At 38.9% G+C, this 18,751-nt stretch overlaps 1 protein-coding gene across 9 annotated transcripts in view; it reads left to right on the top strand.

Moving 5' to 3' along the window:
* ZNF521 (zinc finger protein 521) overlaps positions 1–18,751 on the top strand; it is a 289,007-nt gene that overhangs the window by 17,692 nt on the left and 252,564 nt on the right. For all 9 annotated transcript variants that reach the window (XM_060119104.1, XM_060119098.1, XM_060119096.1 and 6 more), the window contains one exon: positions 13,694–13,873. Coding sequence is in view for 8 of the 9 variants with exons in the window: in XM_060119098.1 (XP_059975081.1) it covers positions 13,694–13,873 (180 nt within the window). In the remaining variant the exon portion in view is untranslated. The remainder of the gene's footprint in view (positions 1–13,693; positions 13,874–18,751) is intronic.

The raw sequence follows: 18,751 nt of genomic DNA, 5'->3' as shown, positions 1-18,751 counted from the left end.
CCATTCTCTACAATTAAAGGGGGGTAATGGAGCTGGAGCTCTGGTGAGTTCACTCTTTATGGCAAATACTTTGTATTTGGGCATCTCTTTAATGTTTCTAAAGACACTGTGTATCTATTTCATTTGATCTTAAGTGAATCTTGTCAGTTATCATTGTCTCAGTTTTATAGATGAGGAAACTGAGGCACAGACACAGATTTCATCCCATTAGCATGGCTGAAGCAGAAAAAGAATGTAGATTTCCTGACTTGAAAATAGGCAGGCTTGAGTCTCAGAATTTTCTAATAGAAGAAGCCAAAGCCAATCTTAAGCCAAAGCAAGAGGTGGAAATAATGAATCCTCTGGCCACTACATTCTCCCCTCTTGTGTTCCTTTTGCTTTAAGCATTTTGATCTCAGTTCCCTCTACTATTCCACCCCCAACCCCCAAAAGTTACTTCTACAAGAAAAAAAAGTGATATTAGTCAGTTACACCTGAGAGAGAATTGAAAGCAGTGGAAACCTGACAAATCTCTAATTGTGTGATTAAAGGCTTTGGCTTCAGATAAAAGAATCGCATGCCTCAGAAAGCTGATCTGGGAGGTATTTTAGAGAAGGTCGGGGTGGGGTGCAGTGCTGGAGTGAGGGACCCAGGAGTGTTTTCCCATTGCTGGTGAGTTCTCAGCAGAAATACTTACAGAGGTTGAGTGGACTTTCAAAGGTATTCTTCTGGTTGCTGTCACTGAAAGGTCAGGAGATTTGCTTAGGTCGAGCCCTCCACCAGTTTGAGTGATAGGAGAAGTGACCGATGACTGTGCCTGAAACATTGGAGCAATGCAGCTGACTTTGGGCTGAATAGTTCCTGGTAATGTCACATTGGGTGTTTTAAATACACTGTGTGGAGAAGCTAGGGGAAAAAACAATTCACATTTCCCACTGGCAGGTTACCATCCTGAAGCAATGTCTGCTTTCTTTCATTTGAAATATGCCACTTTTCCGTGCAAATTTGCTTTGTTGTTGTGACAAGATGGACACACGTGTTGGATGTGGGCTGTCCCGAGGACTGGTGGCACATCGATGCCATCTATGGAGGGAATCGGCAACGACCTGTCACCATCCCTAAAGAAATGATGCCATTCTGATGTCTTAGAGATGAGAGCTCAGAGATGGCATATATATATATATATATATATATATATATATATATATATATATATATATATATTTTAATAGTGTTGGCTAAATGCAAACTTTCAAAAGGGTTGGATTTTTTAAAATTGCAAGCAGCAAGTAGTAGAATTGACCAGATTAGTGTCCTTATTATTCTTTTAAGAAAATAGAGTGAGATCTCCTGGCTCACCATCTGAGAACATGTTCCTTCTCCAGTGAAAATTATGTTTCTGAATGTTATATATATGTGTATATATATATATATATATATATATATATATTTCTGCTTATTAAATTACATGGTAAAAACCAAAAATGGTTAAATATGGTTATTTATCAGCCTTTCCGCCCTATGTGTGATTGATTTAGTTGATTTTACTTTATGCATATTTGGGGATTATCTGATAATAAATCATTTAAAATGTTTATGTGTAATATATACTATTTATATCTATATCTATGCTCATTATCTTGACAAGACAGGATTGAAACAATGTAAGTGGGAATATATTTCCACAAACGACTATTAATTTATAGTTACTAAGATAATGGCATACACGTTCACTTTCAGTTCTATCTGGGTAGCTCTGTAAATTGTGTATTGATTATGCTAATGGCACTGGTGTCTTTATTACTTGTCTGCAGATACATGCAGATGGAATGCACATTTGGCAAGGTTGTCATTCTGTAGCAAAAGGTGCCTTATTAAAATCTGGTTTTTGGAGATATTGCATTAGAACTAAAGAAAAACATTAAACTCATGGAAACATAAGCAGTTCTTGTGTTCTAGGAAATGAAAAGTGCAGTTAAAAAGTTAAAAAATGATGCTCTTTTATTCCCTTTGTTTCAAATTCCTTAAGGAAAGTGTTTCAGAAATGGTACTAAATCAATAATGATCTATTTTTATAGTTTATTTTTGGTTGTGTGGCCTTCCTTGTTTTGTTTATCAGGCTGAAGGAACCTTAGACATTTAGGGTTGCCTATATTTTAAAATTTATTAGCCCAACTAGAGGAGAACAAAATGAATTTTTTCCAATTATACATAAATTTTCTTCTATTTTGTAATAGCTCATAAGTCATAAATCACAGCCTCACTTTTTGTTCTGATCTTTCATTATACAAACATTTGCCTTATTTTATAGGATTTTTCTCTTTCCTTCTTTCTTTTTCGCTGAGCCATCATGTTACCAAATAAGTTGTTTAGAAACTACTTTCTTATCTTCCTGAATGGGATCATTTCGTAGAAATGTGGGCTGTACACTTACTTGTGTGCCAGCTCGAAAGGAAAGAAAAAAATCTTAAAAAAATGTTGTTTTAAAATTATTTTCCACTTTATTTTAGTGACAGTTTGATCCCCAGTTTGTTTGAGAACCAGTTGGAGCTTCGGAAGGGGAAAAAGCAAAAAAATAAGCAAAGTTTTTCACGTTCCTAAGCTATATGATTCCATTTAGTGGGATAATAATGCTCCATCCAGATCTTGTGTTTAATTCACAACCTTTAGGCAAAACCAGTTGTCCCGTCTTTCAAATATATCATTACAATTAAGAAGAGGAACTTCCCGGGCTTCCCTGGTGGCGCAGCGGTTGAGAGTCTGCCTGCCGATGCAGGGGACACGGGTTTGTGCCCCGGTCTGGGAAGATCCCGCATGCCGCGGAGCGATTGGGCCCGTGAGCCAAAATTGCTGAGCCTGCGCGTCTGGAGCCTGTGCTCCGCAACAAGAGAGGCCGCGATAGTGAGAGGACTGCACACTGCGATGAAGAGTGGCCCCCGCTCGCCACAACTAGAGAAAGCCCTCGCTCGCACAGAAACGAAGACCCAACACAGCCAAAAATAAATAAATAAACAAAGACATCATATAAAATGATGATAAAATTATTTTTAAAAAAAAAAGAAGAGGAACTTCCCAATTTAAAACAAAAGCAAAAATAAAGTCACCAATAAAGAGAATGGAGTGGTAATATTTGAATGATTTTTGTGAATGAGATTGGAATTTATCATCTCAGAATTTAAAGATGAGCATTGTTACATTGCAGCAAACTGATATTTCTTGTTCAAAGCAAAACTTTCTCCCTAAGCTAGTGTTTCTGTAATTGTTGACATAGGTAACTTTGTGTCCAATTAAGAAATATTGTTACAGTTGGATTGGTGTTATCTAAAATAGCTGAAGTCATAAGAACAGTTGGTAGAAGTATCAGAAAGTATGACGCCTGAAATATAAAACTTTTCTTCCCAGATTTTCTTTGGCTGGGATGGAGTAATGCTTCCTCGCTGTGCTACTATACCTGAGGCTTATTGGTTACATGTCAAGAAGAAATAACTAGACTTTTCCCCAGATATCCAAATGCCTGAATCCTAGTTTCAAAACGTGTTTCCTTTATTGTTGTAGTTGCCCTAAGAAGCATTTTTCAAGGTACCTGGTCATTACGTGCTAAAAACTATGCATAAATCTTTTAAAAATAATTTGTTTTCCTTCAGAGTGGATTTTTAGCAGTTTTAGAATCACTTGGCTGTAGCAAATTAGACCTGTATATCTGGATATTAAAAATATTTTTATGTAATATTTTTTCTGATATAAAATGGAAGAAAGGGTCCATGAGGCTTGGTGTAATACTGAGCATAAGGATGTAGAAGTTGGTTTTGTTTGTTTGTTTTTGTAGGGAGTTAGGGACTATACTCAGATGTTATCAACAGCCCCTTCTCAGTGAGCCAGCGATGTTGAGCATGAAGGTATCAGGGTAACTGGAAGAATCAAGAGTCTCAAATCTGGCGAGAAGAAAGGTGTATGCCAAGAAGCATCACAAAACAAAACAAAAACAACAATAAAAAGACATTGGAGAGTTCACTGGAAACCCTTCATCTAGGGGAAAACCAAAACAAAACCTTTGCAGGATAATTTTTTTCTTTTTCTATTAGGTTAGATAATTTTGAGTTTGTGTCCCCATTTTAGTGTTTCCATCTCATATTTGCCCTGTTGACTTGTTATCATTTTTTGTGGTTTTTCGCACTATTTTCTTCCACATGAAGGCTAAGCTTTTAATGTGAATGTTCTAATGTTTTCATTTGGCTTTATATTATTGACAGTAGTGGTCTAGTGTTATTACTTTGTCTTTCAAAAAGGATCATGGACTACGTGTGGAATCATGTTAACTTAAACTAAGGGTTAATTTCTTTTTCCTAAAAGATGGAATAAAAGAGAGTTATTAGAATCAGTACCTGTTTTTGTCCTTAGTCAAATTTTGCATTTATGTTTCCTTGGCTTTGTGTGTGTTTGAAATAAGATGAAAGTAAAAGGAATCTCACCAAAAACCTCTTAAGTCCCAGGAAGTGTCACCGGGGCCTTTGCAAATCTCTTGCACTAGATTAAAAAGTTAGCTGGTGTGATTGTGATATTTCTGTCCAGTCTGTCTCCAGCTTTGGCTTTATTGGGATTGTGGATAAAAGGCAAAATCTGGGTGTGAAGATAGTGAAGAAAGCAAGTCATTAGCCTTGGATGATACACCTATTTTAAAGCCAAGATAGCAAGTTCATCTATGGGACTGGCTCTACCATGCCTGATGCCTGGCTGTCACTGAGACAGCTCCCCATTTTCTTAGGGTCACAGTCAGTCCTAAGTCCTCCGAATCCTGTTTCTGGGATGCCTCCCATGACCTCCTTTCTGCTATTGATTTAGCTTGCTCTCTTGGACTTCTTCCCTGCATTATGTCAGACCCTCCATACTGGTCTCCCTGCTTCCAGGTCTGGTCTCTTTCCAAACCGTCTTCTTAATCACCAGTGGGGTATCTCTCTAAAATGTAAATGCGATCAGTTGCTCTCCTGAAAATCCTTCAATGATTTTTCATAGCGCCAAGGTTAACATTTGAACATTTAGTTCACAGTAGTTCCTTCGTGATCTTCCCAATTTTCTAGCCTTGTCCCTGCCACTGCTCCCCTTTCTTTCCTCTCTATCCAGAGCTCTTCATCTGAGTAACACAGAAGAGCTTGCACTTCCTGGAAAGCATCATGTTTCGCATCTCTGCCTTTACATATGTTTCCTCTTTTTAGAGAGCCATCTTCTACTTGCCCTCAGTGCTACCCATTCTTTCTTTCTTTCTTTCTTTCTTTCTTTCTTTCTTTCTTTCTTTCTTTCTTTCTGTCTTTCTTTCTTTCTGTCTTTCTTTCTTTCTTTCTTTCTCTGCGGTACGCAGGCCTCTCACTGTTGTGGCCTCTCCCATTGCGGAGCACAGGCTCCGGACGCGCAGGCTCAGCGGCCATGGCTCACGGGCCCAGCCGCTCCACGGCATGTGGGATCTTCCTAGACCGGGGCACGAACCCGCGTCCCCTGCATCGGCAGGTGGACTCTCAACCACTGCGCCACCAGGGAAGCCCCATTCTTTAAAACTTAGCCCAATTTTGCTACTCTTTCTGTAACATTTTCCTGCTCCACACCATCTGATTTAAAAGCCTGTGGGCTGGGCTTCCCTGATGGCACAGTGGTTAAGAATCCACCTGCCAAGGCATGGGACACGGGTTCAAGCCCTGGTCCAGGAAGATCCCACATGCTGTGGAGCAACTAAGCCCATGTGCCACAACTACTGAGCCTGTGCTCTGGAGCCTGCGTGCCACAACTGCTGAGCCTGCGTGATACAACTACTGAAGCCCATGTGCCTAGAGCCCATGCTCCACAAGAGAAGCCACCACAATGAGAAGCCCATGCATTACAACGAATAGTAGTCCCTGCTCGCCGCAACTAGAGAAAGCCCGTGCACAGCAACGAAGACCCAACGCAGCCAAAAATAAAAATAAAAATAAATAAATTTATATATATATATATAAAAAGCCTGTGGGCTTTTAAAAGTCTGTGAGCTCCTCCATCCGAGCAGTTATCCCTCCTTCTGTAGTCGTTGGTTTACTCATCTCTCTCTCCCCCTTCCCCAGTGCTTGCCAGCTCTTCTCATGTCATGGCACACGCAGAAAAATGATAAGTTTTGAAGGAAACACTTGGATAAATGGAGAGGCAACTGGCCTGCAGTTTCCAGTTATCTCAAGCTGTATGTGGCCGTTTCGAGGGCGGAAAGGATCAATATCCTTGAACACCTGAACCTGCTTTTGACCCACTGGTTGGGAAACTGCAGCAGATTGCAAGCTCCTTGGGACAAGGACCAGGTCTTAGACCTTGCATCTCGAGGGCCTTAGCCAAATGCCTATTACTGTGTGGGTGCTCAGAAAATGTTTGTTTACTGAAGGTGTGACAAGGCAACCACAGTCACTCCAATTGAAGGTTAAATGACTAAGACAGGGATCTGTTTATAAATACTCTGTATGAAAGTTGGAGTGCTAAGATGGCTTTGTTCTAAATTTCATATTAAAGATAAAGAGAGATGAAGAAGAGGAAAGAAATTTGAGTAAGATTCCGATTGGAAGCCAAGAAACGTTTTATTTGGTTCCAAAATGTGCATGTATATTTTTTGTTTTGTGTGTTTGTGTGTTTTAACCTCTCCCCAGGCTTATTTCCTCCCACTCAGCATCCTCTTACAAGGAATTTCACTGTAGAAAGAAAAGTGGTAATAAATTCATGTTTGGCATGTGCTCCTTCATAATAGTGCACCTGTGATATTTCTCTTTGGTCTTCAAGGATCATGATAGACCTGTAGAACAATCAAGCAAAACCACAGAAATTCTAAACTTCAACTGTGTGATTCTGTTTAACATAGAGATAATTCTTCTTGTCTGAGAAGATTTTAGAGTCAAAGGAGAGAACAGTACATGAAAAGGTTTTTTGTTGTTTTGTTTTTTCCTTTTTTTCTGTAAAACAATTTAATAACTTTCACAGAATAGAGTGGTTAGAAGATAAACATTGCAGGAAAAGTAAAAAGAGCACGTTTTGATCCTTGACCACTTGAGCTCTTTGGACCTGCTGGCATCAGCCAGGTCTCAGCCTGGGAGGGCTGGCCCTGTCCTGAAGCTAAAGTTCCAGGAATGCTCATCCTTGGCCACCTCACTGATTGCTTTTGTTTTTGTTTCCTTTTGTTTGTTTACCTTTTCTTGAGAGTAGAAAAAAAGTGAGGTAACAGAGTAGCAGGTGGGTGTGGGCCAGATGGCGCATTCCTTCATTAGAGCCTGCTCGAGATTTTATAAACAGTGGACGATTTATTTTCCCTAAATCTGTTTTCATCTTATGGGATTTCCAGTGAGAATGCATGTGTAGAGCCCAGAAAGCACAAAATAATGATCCCACCCTTTGGTGTTTGAAAAGGAGGGATGCTCCTCGTTAACTCTTGGTAAACCGAAGGTCACTTTTCCTCTGTTCTTAGAAAGTTATCAATATACACCAGTGGATGGGATTTGAACATACTTGGAGGGGAGGAGTGCTTTCAGACATGGTTTGCTCTAAATAGGAGTAGTATCTGGTTTTCTTTTTAGGTGTGGGACTTCTAAAGATGTCAGTAAACCCTAGAAGGCCAGTTGTTGTGACCACATGTGAGCTTTAAAAACAACATCATTCTCTATGTCTGCGTCTTTATTCCTGTGCTGCCCCTAGGTTCTTCAGAACCATTTTTTTTTTTAGATTCCATATATATGTGTTAGCATACGGTATTTGTTTTTCTCCTTCTGACTTCACTCTGTTTGACAGTCTCTAGGTCCATCCACCTCACTACAAATAACTCAATTTCATTTCTTTTTATAGAGAATGGACTTGAGGACATGGAGAGGGGAAGAGTAAGCTGTGACAAAGTGAGAGAGTAGCCTTGACATATGTACACTACCAAACGTAAAGTAGATAGCTAGTGGGAAGCAGCCGCATAGCACAGGGAGATCAGCTCGGTGCTTTGTGACCACCTAGAGGGGTGGGATAGGGAGGGTGGGAGGGAAACGCAAGAGGGAGGAGATGTGGGGATATATGTATACATACCGCTGATTCACTTTGTTATACAGCAGAAACTAACACACCATTGTAAAGTAATTATACTCAAATAAAGATGTTAAAAGAAACCAACAACATCAGACAATTCATTATTATTTGCACAAGATTATTGTTAACTTGAGGTGCATCATTTGTAGTCATTTGGGGACATTTGAGTGTGGAATGCATTTGTTTAAATTATTTGTTTACCTATTCACCATAGGGTTCCTCAAAATAAGACCTGGGTTATAGTGCTCTTTTTATTTTCAGAAGATATCCTTGGAAGAAAAAACTTAGGCAGCTTTCCAAAATAACAAAAACATATTTTTACCAGTCCCCTAGTAATGTAGTGTTGAGGCCACTTTTTCTTGAACATCTTTTTTTTTTTTTTTTTTTTTTTTTTTAATAGTTTTAGGTAATTAAGTTCCAGGAGGTCATGGTCATCACATGTTCTTTTTTTTAAGGCAGTATGCATATTTTAGCTGTTATTTTTGAACTTACTGGCACTATGTGGGTTGCTTTAAGATTGAGTAATTCATGCCATGGTTGTTTAATTTGGTGAAAAGCTGGCTATGACCAGAGAACAAACTATAAGGAAATGGTCCAGTTTTAAGTTTGTGTTTGAGTATTTTGGGTTCATTCATCTCTTGCCAATCTTAGTTGTTAAGTAGTCTTCTTGCGTTCATATTTACATCATCCTCAGAACCCTGTGTTTCTTCCACTCTTATAAAAATGTACTGGTTTGTAAGGTAGAGCCTCATGCTTAGAGTCAACCAGGAAAAGCCTCATTTATATCTCCAGCGAGAAGGACAGAGGGCCTGGACTGCATACTCACTGCCAGAAGTTTTTATAGTAATACTTTGTATCTAGGCTCTGGCTCTTACCATTAAATGTGCTTTTTATAGAGTACCAGGTTATAAATGTAGTGTAGCTACGGCATATTAATCTTACTGCAGAGATTTAATGAGGCAGTTGTTTTGCGATGGACAGTGCAGGGAGCAGAGAGCAACAGAGTTTTACTTTACCACTGAGCTGCAGAAATATTCCTTGCCTGGTAATAATTATAACCACATGATCCCTTAGTTTTTCTTTCTTTTGCCAGTGCTTTTCCATGCAAAAGTGGCTTGGAAGGAGGTCCATTTCTAGGCAGTGAAATGGATTGGAAATTGGGCTGTTTTCTCAGTGGTTTGACATTTTAACTTTGATCAGGCATGGGATCCTTGTTGTACAGAGAGAAATATGTAGGATGAGTTTCAAGAATACAGATAGTCTTTGCCAGTCCACTGAGATGGGTTTTAGATATTCATTACTTTTACTTGACTTTTATATAGGTTATAAAAAGTAAATGTGGTGAAACCTCATTTTTACACGGACAGAACAGAATTTCTGCTGGTTGGCCTCAAACTGATCCCACACTTGAAATTAATTGAAGGCCATGCGTTTATGGCCTCCAACACTTTTAAGCCAGTGCAGTTTTTCATTTTCCCCAAAGCTGTAATTTTATTAAACCAAGTTGTAGCAATAACCACCCTTACGAAGAGGAGGATGAGAAGAAGGAAGGAACCACCCACCAGGGAACATAATAAGGGGAAAAATTACACTTCTTTTAAATTTCCATTTACAAGTAACATTAACAAAATCGGAAACAGAGAGCTGCCATTTATTTTTACAGTAATAGTTGTGTCTTTTATCTGGGTCTGAACACTTTCAGTCCAGTGCATCATAGGGACCCTTCTGAAGGGATGAGCCTGAAGGTTGCTTGGGCAGAGGTCATTTGTGATGGATGAAACGAATCTGGGTGGCCTCCTCTAGGGCAGAGAACAGAGTGGTGCCTGTGGCTATGATGGGGTTTGTGGTGGCAGTGCAGGGGGCTGTGCGGATATCTTAAAATATTGCCCTTTGGGTGGGTTTGTAGTACAACAGTACAGTTGGAATAACAGCTGTCCGTCCTGCAGTGGTGTTCAGGTTGGAGCAGTGCTTATAGGGACGGACCTTGTATTTATAACTCCTTGGGCTGAAGTCAGAGGTCTGAATGGCTAGCAGAGCAGTACAGTTATTTCTTATGACTGACTCTCAAAGGGCTTTATAAAAACTACATAACTAAGGCCATGTGCAATTATCGAAGTGTAGCCGCCTGTGGGAAAGAAATGGTTGACAGTGTCAGCTTTCTAGAATCTTCCTACCTCAACTGCCATTAGGAATGGAAACTCCTAACGGAAATGAACACATCTTTTGTTTTTTTTGTTTTGCTTTTTTTTTTTGGCTGCGTTGGGTCTTCGTTGCTGTGTGCGGGCTTTCTCTAGCTGCGGCGAGCGGGGGCTGCTCTTCATTGCGGTGCGCGGGCTTCTCATTGTTGTGGCTTCTCTTGCTGCGGAGCACAGGCTCTAGGCAGGCAAGCTTCAGTAGTTGTGTCACGTGGGCTCAGTAGTTGTGGCTCGCAGGCTCTAGAGCACAGGCTCAGTAGTTGTGGAGCATGCGCTTAGTTGCTCTGCGGCATGTGGGGTCTTCCCGGACCAGGGCTCGAACCCGTGTCCCCTGCCTTGGCAGGTGGATTCTTATTTTTTTTTTTTTTTCGGTATGCGGGCCTCTCACTGTTGTGGCCTCCCCCGTTGCGGAGCACAGGCTCCGGACGCGCAGGCTCCGGACGCGCAGGCTCAGCGGCCATGGCTCACGGGCCCAGCCGCTCCGCGGCATATGGGATCCTCCCAGACCGGGGCACGAACCCGTATCCCCTGCATCGGCAGGCGGACTCTCAACCACTTGCGCCACCAGGGAGGCCCTTGGCAGGTGGATTCTTAACCACTGCGCCACCAGAAAAGCCCTAAACCCATCTTTCGAATGGGCAAGAAAGAATTCCTCCTGGATGTGGAGGTTGGCAAAAAAAAAAAACTACTCTCAGGGAGAGAGTCTGGGTTTCCAGGACTCATTGTGCTACACCAAAGCATCATAGGCTATAATCGCACCCACCCCCCAGAGGGTCCCTCTTACGTGGTGACCTAAAAAACAATTCGCCAGTTGGCTGGAGCTTGCATCCTGAAGTTGCAGCAGAAGTGAATAAGCTTGACTGACTTCAGCCCCTGAAGGATTCTATCTGTAAATGCAGAAGTGGAAGCAAAACCATTTTTTATTAGTCTTAAAATGACCCTCATTTTAATAACTAGCCACAGTGTCAGAAGCATGTACTGGGGTCATTCTTTAGTTGTTAAGAGCTAAAGCATCATTCAGGCTTTCCTATTTGTTTGATATTTTTGATTTGGATTCGTGCAAAGTGTCCATATCCTTGAATAATAAGGGAGGCAAGTTCTTATCATTTTTGCTGCATACTACTTAAAGTATTCAGAGTGTCTCCTTATTTAAAAACAAACAGGCCTGCAAACTTGATGCATAGCATTTAAATAATCGTATTAAAATTCAGACCTAGCAGCCACATTTCTCTGAGTGCTGTCAGTTTTATGAGAAACTGGAAACTCATGCTAAACAATCGAGTGTTCAGTGTGCGCCTGCTGCCTTCCACCAAGTGTTTTACGGTGTGCCGGCCAGTTCACCATAATTGGGACAGTTATTTGTTTTCCTGAATTACTCTAATTTGGCAGTATTTTACCACTTGTTTTAGCTTGTTGGAGCTCTTTGAACCATTACCTGTTTCCTGTGTCTGTAGCTCTAGATGAAACATTTGAAACCAGCAACGGCAAATGTGATGGATTATACAGTGTCAGTTTTGGAAAATGTAGGCACGTAGGTGCTTTTGAATTTGGAGATGACTGGTCTGTTCCTGTTTACAGAAGAAATACCAGTAAAGGACTTTTTAGTGTACTCTTTTTTTGTGTGTGTGGTACTCGGGCCTCTCACTGTTGTGGCCTCTCCCGCTGCGGAGCACAGGCTCCGGACACGCAGGCTCAGTGGCCATGGCTCACGGGCCCAGCCACTCCGCGGCATGTGGGATCTTCCCAGACCGGGGCATGAACCCTCGTCCCCTGGCATGCTGTGCTGGGCAAAGTACAAGGCAAACGAGAAAGAACTTGTGATTACTCCCCCAGGGATGAGCAGTCTAAACCCCAGTATGTTGAAATGGGTACTGCATAGAGTGTTGAGATAATTTTCCAGACGGTAAATCAACTCAAATTACCAATTTACTTAAACACGTTTTTTAGTTTTTTTTGAAAATAAACAAACAAACAAAACTACTTCCTCTTTGATTTGGGAATTCTGCTTTTGTTTTACAAACCCAAGAGATTATTATATATGTTGAAATGTAAGTTGATTTTGGTATATGTGAACCATTTGAAGGGTGGTGATGTAGTTAAGTTTATTGCAGATGTGTAGAAAGGCTTTGGAATAACCGCCAGCCAAAGGGGAGCACCGTGACTTGTAGAAATAGGTTAGTAGAAGCATGTGACATGCAAGGTAGCAGGAAGCACTTTCCGACAGCGGGCAGTGGTATGGTGGCCCTTACTGACTTTTCTAAGAAGTCTGGGCTAGTTTGATTCTGTGAATTCTGTATCGTAACATTGCAAATATTTATCCTCCCATATCTAAAAAAATTGACTACAGGTAACACATTACATATTTCTTAGGTATCTGGATACAGTTCTTTTGTAACTGTTCATTGAAAACTCTATTTTGAGACATAATTTATTCCTGACTTTGGAGGACTTATTGCTATTAGAAATGAATGTCCCATAAGTTAAGTCACAGATTGTATTATCCTAATTTTCCCTAAAGAGGCATCTTCTCTCCCTCTATACTTTCCTGCAAAGAGGAGCAGTGACACTAGAATGTTTGGGGATACTTCACTAAAATGAGGCAAAAGACAGCATAAAGAAAATCACAACGTACTTATTGAGCCCTAAGTGAAAATATTGCATGTGTTTTGCTCTCTTATTTCCCCTCGCTCTTTGTGCATCATTCTTAGGGTTACAATGGCACTATTTTTAGTTTTCCCTCTATTTAGCTTTTTGAAACTGATAATGCGGGTTCAAGTTGTTGACTTGATTATAATTTGCAATTACTCTTTGTATATTTTGTTTCATTTTTTGATGATTTTGAAAACAAGAGGCATACCAGTACATTAACACTTGAATTGGTGCTTGCAAGAATGTTATGCTGTGTGGTAGAACTTATTTTGCTATTGCTGTCTAACAAATAATGGGGTAACTGTGTGTTTTGACCAGTTTATAAGTAAAGGTCAATTTTGTGCCTATGGTAATTAGCTTAGCTTACTCTAGACTTTTGGCTAATTCTGTTAATTTCCTGTGAAAGAGTATATTTAGCAGAAAAGGAATTCATTCTCAAGCACAGTGGTTTTTCCCTTTGCATTGGAGACTGTTTAATTTTAAAAGTGATTTATCTCCCTCTTGTAAGCAAACAAAGGCTGTAAAAAAATGTCAAAGTTAACCTTAAGTGTGGCAAATTATTTGAAAGAGGAGCTGGGAAAAGGGCTGCATGTTGGAGGAGAAAAGGAAAAACTCCAGTCATCACAAACTGACAAATTTTAGGGAAGTCTCAAAGTCTCACTTTTGATGCTTCTGTAATAAAATCTACAATAAAGCCCTCCTAGTGCAGCTTCAAGGAAAAAGGTGTTTCTGGTTTTGGTAGCAAGATGAAGTGCTACTTTAAAAGAACCTGTCTTTAAACACCATACTTACAGTCTTGATTTTTTTTTCAGACCCCAACTGTGAACTTGAAGACAAGACTGAAGATGGAGAGGCAGCGGACTGTAAGAAGAGGCCGGAAGATGGTGAGGAGCTGGAAGACGAAGCCGTGCACAGCTGTGACAGCTGCTTCCAGGTGTTTGAGTCACTGAGCGACATCACCGAACACAAGATTAATCGATGTCAGCTGACAGGTAAACACACCTACCACTTCTCATCTTCTCGTACGTCTTCTCTATTTCTGATTTTTCCGTTTGTTTCTTGTTTTTCAGCTGACAGGTAAACAACACTTGCCACTTCTTGTCTTCTCATACTGTTCTATTTCTGATTTTTTCCGTTTGTTCCTTTTTCTTTCACCCCCTCTTCCAGCTGTTACATTCTTCTACTTGAGTACCTAGGTAAGTCTAGAAGCGCTTTAGAAAGAATCCCAAGATGATGGTTTACGGCAAACTCATTGTCACAGTCATCCTTAGATTTTGAATTGTACCCAGATTTTAATAGCTAATGGATATGTTTTCATTTCCTTTTTTTTTTAAAGTACTGTGATACCACGTAGATACAGAGCCTAACATTGGGTGGCTAAAATGAAGTTTAAAAATACCTTCTGAATAAGTTTTCACAGAAGTTTAGCATGCACGAACTTATTTTAGTTTAAATATCATCTCCTCAAGAGAACTTTCACTGATTGGTCGTTCTCTGCTGAGTTTGGTGCCTTTTTTGTGTTCCTATAAAGCCCGATGCTTATTCTTGAATATCACAGTATTCACTGCATGTGTTAACTTTTCCATCTCCCTCATTAGACTGGAAGCTCCTGGATGGCAGGAACTCTGTCTTATTCATCATTGTATTTTCTGAGTCTTGCACAGTGCCTGGCCCACAGAAGGTGCTCACTAAGGCACAGAAGCTATTCTGCTATACATTTCACGGGAAGAATCAGATTTAAAATGACAGGAAGCATGATGTGTTCAAGTTAATGGCTGGATAAAAGTAAAACTCAGTTTACCAAGTTTCTACCCTCTTTAAAAATATATCCTGCAAGAACATACTATATGAGGCAGGGTGGGACATTTTAGATAGATATCTCTTTTTAGATTCCTGTCATTTTTCTCTTACTGATGATACTGACACTGCTCCAGTGTGTGTGTGTGTGTGTGTGTGTGTGTGTGTGTGTGTGTAGATCTCTTACTCTATCTTATTTTCCTAGCACAAATCTTTCTTCAACTAACCATGTATAGGAAGTGTATTTATTAGACAAGTGGTTCTCCAGCTGTTTTCCACTGAATATTGATATTTTTGTAAGGTTTTAATAGGTGTTCCATTTTAAGCAGGTTTCCTGAACAGATTATTATGGAACTGTTGGATTGAATCCAGTTAAATAGGCTTCTTTATTGAAGTGCACTGTGGCTCTTCAAAAAGGGATTGCAGTGAGTAAGTTTATTAGGCCATAGACTCTCCTCTCTTTCAGAAAACCCATTATCGTTTTTTTTGGAGTATAAGTTTGAAAATCTGTGACACTTATATAAGCATTGCTATATACATATTTTTATGGGTTTTGGTAACTTTTATTTTGATACAATTCCAAACTTAGAGACAAATTGCAAAAACAGTGTATATAACTCCCATCTACCACTTATCTGATTCACCAGTTGTTTACATTTTACCCTACCTGATCTGTCATTGTCTCTTCACTAATTTTTTTTCTTAGTCATTTGAGAGAAGGTTGGAGACTTTACACCCTTCTAAATATATTTGGTGTATTTCCTAAGAACAAATACAGTCTCTTACATGGCTATGGCACACTTATCAAAGTGAGGAAAGTTCACATTTAACACAAAGAATACTGTTATCTAATCCACCACCAATATTTAAATTTCAACAGTTGTCCCAATAATGTCCTTTAGAGGTTTTTTGTTTGTTTGTTTCATTTTCTTCTCATCTGGGATTCAGGATCATGCATAATTTTTTAATTGTCATGTCTCTTTTGTTTCCTTTCACCTGGAATGGTCTCTCATTTTTTGAGGAGTACCTGCCAGCACTTTATAAAATGCCCATCTATAATTGGGTTTGCTTGATGTTTCCTCATGAGTAAATTCAGGTTACATACTTCCATGGCAGGAATGCCACCAAAGTGATGCTGTGCCCTTCTCAGTACATCAGATCAGGAAGTACCTCATGTTGACTGTCCTATACCAGTGTTGATGGGGTTAACACTGAATACTTGTTTTAGGTGGTGTCCGCCAACTTTCTCCAGTGTTAAAATGTTGCCCTTTTCCCTTTGTAAATAATAAGTAATTTGTGGGAAGATGCTTTGACACTAAGTAAATATTTTCTCTCATGAAATCTCCATTTTAGCTTTATAATTTTTGTATTTATTAGTTGGCCTTCTGCCACAGTTTCCTTTCTTATTCATTCATTTATTTTTGTATTCGTATCACCATGGGCTTTTGGATTTGTATTTTATTCAGTGGGTCATAATTCATTACTATCATTATTTTGATGCCCAGATTGCCTGAGATTTGGCCAGTAGGAGTCCCTTCGAATGGGATTCTGGGTCAGTCTAATGTCTCCATCATTATTTGAGGACTGACTCCGTTTGTGCTGCAAACAGATACTCCAGGCTCATCATGTTCTAGTCCTAAACAATCTTTTGTCCAAGGAACCCTGGTTCCTTTAAGAGGACAAAGGTATTTAGAAATCAAGATATGGGCACTGTGTATACTCATTGATAGAGGTATATCGTTGATTATAAACCATATCAGCAGACAGAATTTAGGAAATGTATATGTGTGTTTAATATAATACATGTATAATATAACTGATAAAATGCATGTATATACAAATATATACACATATATGTATTTTCTCTCTCTAATAAGAACCACATGTTTCTATTGATACCTCTAATCCAATCCAACATTTGAGATACATTCCAATCTTTTTTCTTTCCATACTTATTACTGTCCTCTCTAGCAGTGAGACACCTAGCTTCCATCATCCTCAATATATTTACTCATTTCCTGAGTCTAGAATACACATTAAGTAGTTTCAAAATTGCTTACTCATATCACCATGATAAGCAGACCAACTAACTAGAGTTTAATAGTTGTTTATAGTTATTAATGTTATCGTTTATAATGTAACATTTACATACAGTGAAATTTGTAGATCCTCAGTGTACAGTTTGATAAACTTTAACAAAATACATATACCCATGTGACCCATAGCCCTCTTAAGATAATTTCCTGCATCCTAGAAATTTCTGTTCTCTTGACCCCTTTCTAATCAATAATGATCCACCAGAAGCAACTAGATTTTAAGTTTTTAACTGTAGATCTCTTTTGCCTGTTCTAGAACTTCTTGTAAGTACACACAGTATGTACTCTTTTTTTGTTTCTAGCTTCTTTTGTTCAGCATAGTGTCTGCAAGATTCATTCATGTTGTGTATATGAGTAATCTGTTCTTTTTTATTGCTGAGTAGTATTCTGTCACATGACTGTATCGTAATTTTGTTTTCCATTCTCCTATTGGTAGACATTTTGGTTATTTTTAGTTTTTGGTTATTGTGAATAAAGTTGTCGTGAACCTTCCTATACAGGTCTTTTTGTGGATATATGTTTTATTTCTTGAGTTAATAAGTAGGAGTAGAATTGCTGAGTCATGGGGTAGGGTATATTTAACTGTATGAAAAACTTCTGCATCTTTATCACAAGTGGTTGCACCGTTTTACACTCTCACCAGCAATGTCTGTGAGTTCCAGTTGTGTGTCCTTGGTAACATTTGTGTTGCCAGTCTTTTTAATTTAAGCATTCTGTTGGGTGTGTATAGGTATTCTTTGTGGATTTATTTGCATTTTCTAATTCATGTACATTTAATTGACTTCATTTAATTCATTTTTCCTCAGAATGCATAATTTTTGGAAAATCCCATTAAATGCAGTTAGTATGATTCTATTTTCAGTGGAATAGCTTTAAAGGGAAGCTTTACTTATGTGGAATCAACACTAACATTAAGGTGAAGACATGGGAATCTAACTGATATGGCCAGTATAAACTATGCCAGCAAGAAATCTTACCTTAGGTGAGAGTGGTGTATCTCTCATGTGAAAGATTAACTTTAAAATTCAATATTAAAAAAACCTTGAAGTTCTATTTAGTGTTTACTTTTTATTGAGTTCCTGCCATGGAAATATCCTTATGTTCAGCTCTGTGAAGCAAAACAACAACAACAACAACAAAAGAAGCATTATTCCTGGATAACTTTATATATTATACAATAATATATTTCTTTATATATTATACAACTTTAGTATCAGTGCAGAAAATGCTGGATTTTCAGCACATGGTATGGTGAAGATAATATCTATGGGTTAAATACTTTTTTCTTCGAAAACCTCAATCCCTAATAAAATATTTGGTTTATTTTGATCTTAAGCTTTCTAAAAGCTTAGAATCTAGTCTGTGCTCACATCATTTTATCCCACAACATTTTAAACAAAGGAAAGAAAACAGAGTCTTATTTGTGACTTAATGAAACATTTCAGGAAAGGTACAGCTGATGGATCTTTGTCCTGTTTATTGATGTTCAGGGTGATTTCTTGGGGAGGGTGGTAGATTGATGAGCAGAAAAGCAGAAGTGGAGGATCAGGGAGAAAGGAAAAGGGGGAGAAACAAAATCAGGAATCCACATTTGTTTAAAGTGTTAAAGTTCAAACTTGAGTTAGCTAAGGGTACCCTTCAGTCTAATCTGGAAGAGATTAAAGACACTGGCAGCATTTTAATTAAAAAAGTAACATGATGCTTTTACCTTCTTCCTTGATTAAAACCTTTTACTCTAAGTTAGGAGGTCCGACTTTTCCAAATTTAGTTTCCTGCTGCTTGAGTTTACTCTTTTCTTGGTGCTTCTTCTTTTTTCTGGAGGACAAAATGCTAGTTTAGCAAAGTAGGATATTTCTAGTTGTTTTCTTTTTCCCTTTTAGTTTTACTCTTTTTTGTTTTTTTCTTTCTTTTTTTTTTTTTTTTTTTTTTTTGGTCTAACTTCATCTAGCCCCATTTGTATCTTTGCTAATTTTCCTT

The sequence above is a fragment of the Mesoplodon densirostris genome, chromosome 15 (genome assembly GCF_025265405.1).
Source record: "Mesoplodon densirostris isolate mMesDen1 chromosome 15, mMesDen1 primary haplotype, whole genome shotgun sequence".
NCBI lineage: Eukaryota > Metazoa > Chordata > Mammalia > Artiodactyla > Ziphiidae > Mesoplodon > Mesoplodon densirostris.
This window is presented reverse-complemented; position numbering and strand designations above follow the sequence as displayed.